At 65.7% G+C, this 688-nt stretch overlaps 1 protein-coding gene across 1 annotated transcript in view; it reads right to left on the reverse strand.

The window, feature by feature from the left end:
- Window positions 1–36, reverse strand: part of GUCY2D (guanylate cyclase 2D, retinal) — a 12,820-nt gene extending 12,784 nt beyond the window's left edge. Inside the window, 1 exon segment of the mRNA XM_077746737.1 lies at window positions 12–36. Within this exon segment, the coding sequence (XP_077602863.1) occupies window positions 12–36 (25 nt within the window).
- Between the last annotated feature and the right edge of the window lie 652 nt (window positions 37–688).

Raw genomic sequence — 688 nt, forward strand, 5'->3', positions numbered from 1 at the left:
TGCGAACCCACCCGCACGGAGGGCGCACGCCGTCATTGCCGGCTTCTGGGAGCATAAGCAGCGTGGGATGAGCGACGGGGTGGGGGGCCCACAACTCTCTTAGGGCTCTGTCCGCAGCGCCCGGTTTCTCAAAGCCCAACTAGCCCGGGGGCATGTCCCCACTTCCACAGCCCCTCCTCTGGCTGGGACGACTATCTGGGAGTCAAGGGCATGGCCGCACCCCCCACACCCCGCTCTCCTGCTTCCTGTTCCCCTCTTGCCTGCCCCTCCTCCCTCATCGGAGCCGTCGGGGTTCAGTGGATCCACGCCCACGCCCTCCGTAGATCCTTCTGGGGCGGAAGGGACCCGAATCCGTGCGCAGGAGCCTTTGCCACTCACCGGAAAGTCCGGGGCTCGGGCCCAGGCCCGGGGTGAGGGGTCACAGGGCGGACCCCCCTTCTGGCACCCTCCCGCAGGTCTCCGTTGCCAGCCGGGCCGGGCGGGGGTGTGGGGACAGCTGTCCAAGGTCCTTAATCTCCCCAAGCTGATTAGGGTTCCTTAATCAGGCAGGGAGGAGTCGGTGGAGGAGGGGGCTCCAGGCAGCCAGCAAACTCTCTTCCATGCCTCTCAACACCCCCTCTCCCCCCCTTGCCCCTCCAACAAAAGCAGCTGCAGGTTCCCCTTTTCAAGCTATTGCCTCATTACCCTG

This window comes from Crocuta crocuta, unplaced genomic scaffold (assembly GCF_008692635.1).
Source record: "Crocuta crocuta isolate KB4526 unplaced genomic scaffold, BGI_CrCroc_1.0 scaffold139, whole genome shotgun sequence".
NCBI lineage: Eukaryota > Metazoa > Chordata > Mammalia > Carnivora > Hyaenidae > Crocuta > Crocuta crocuta.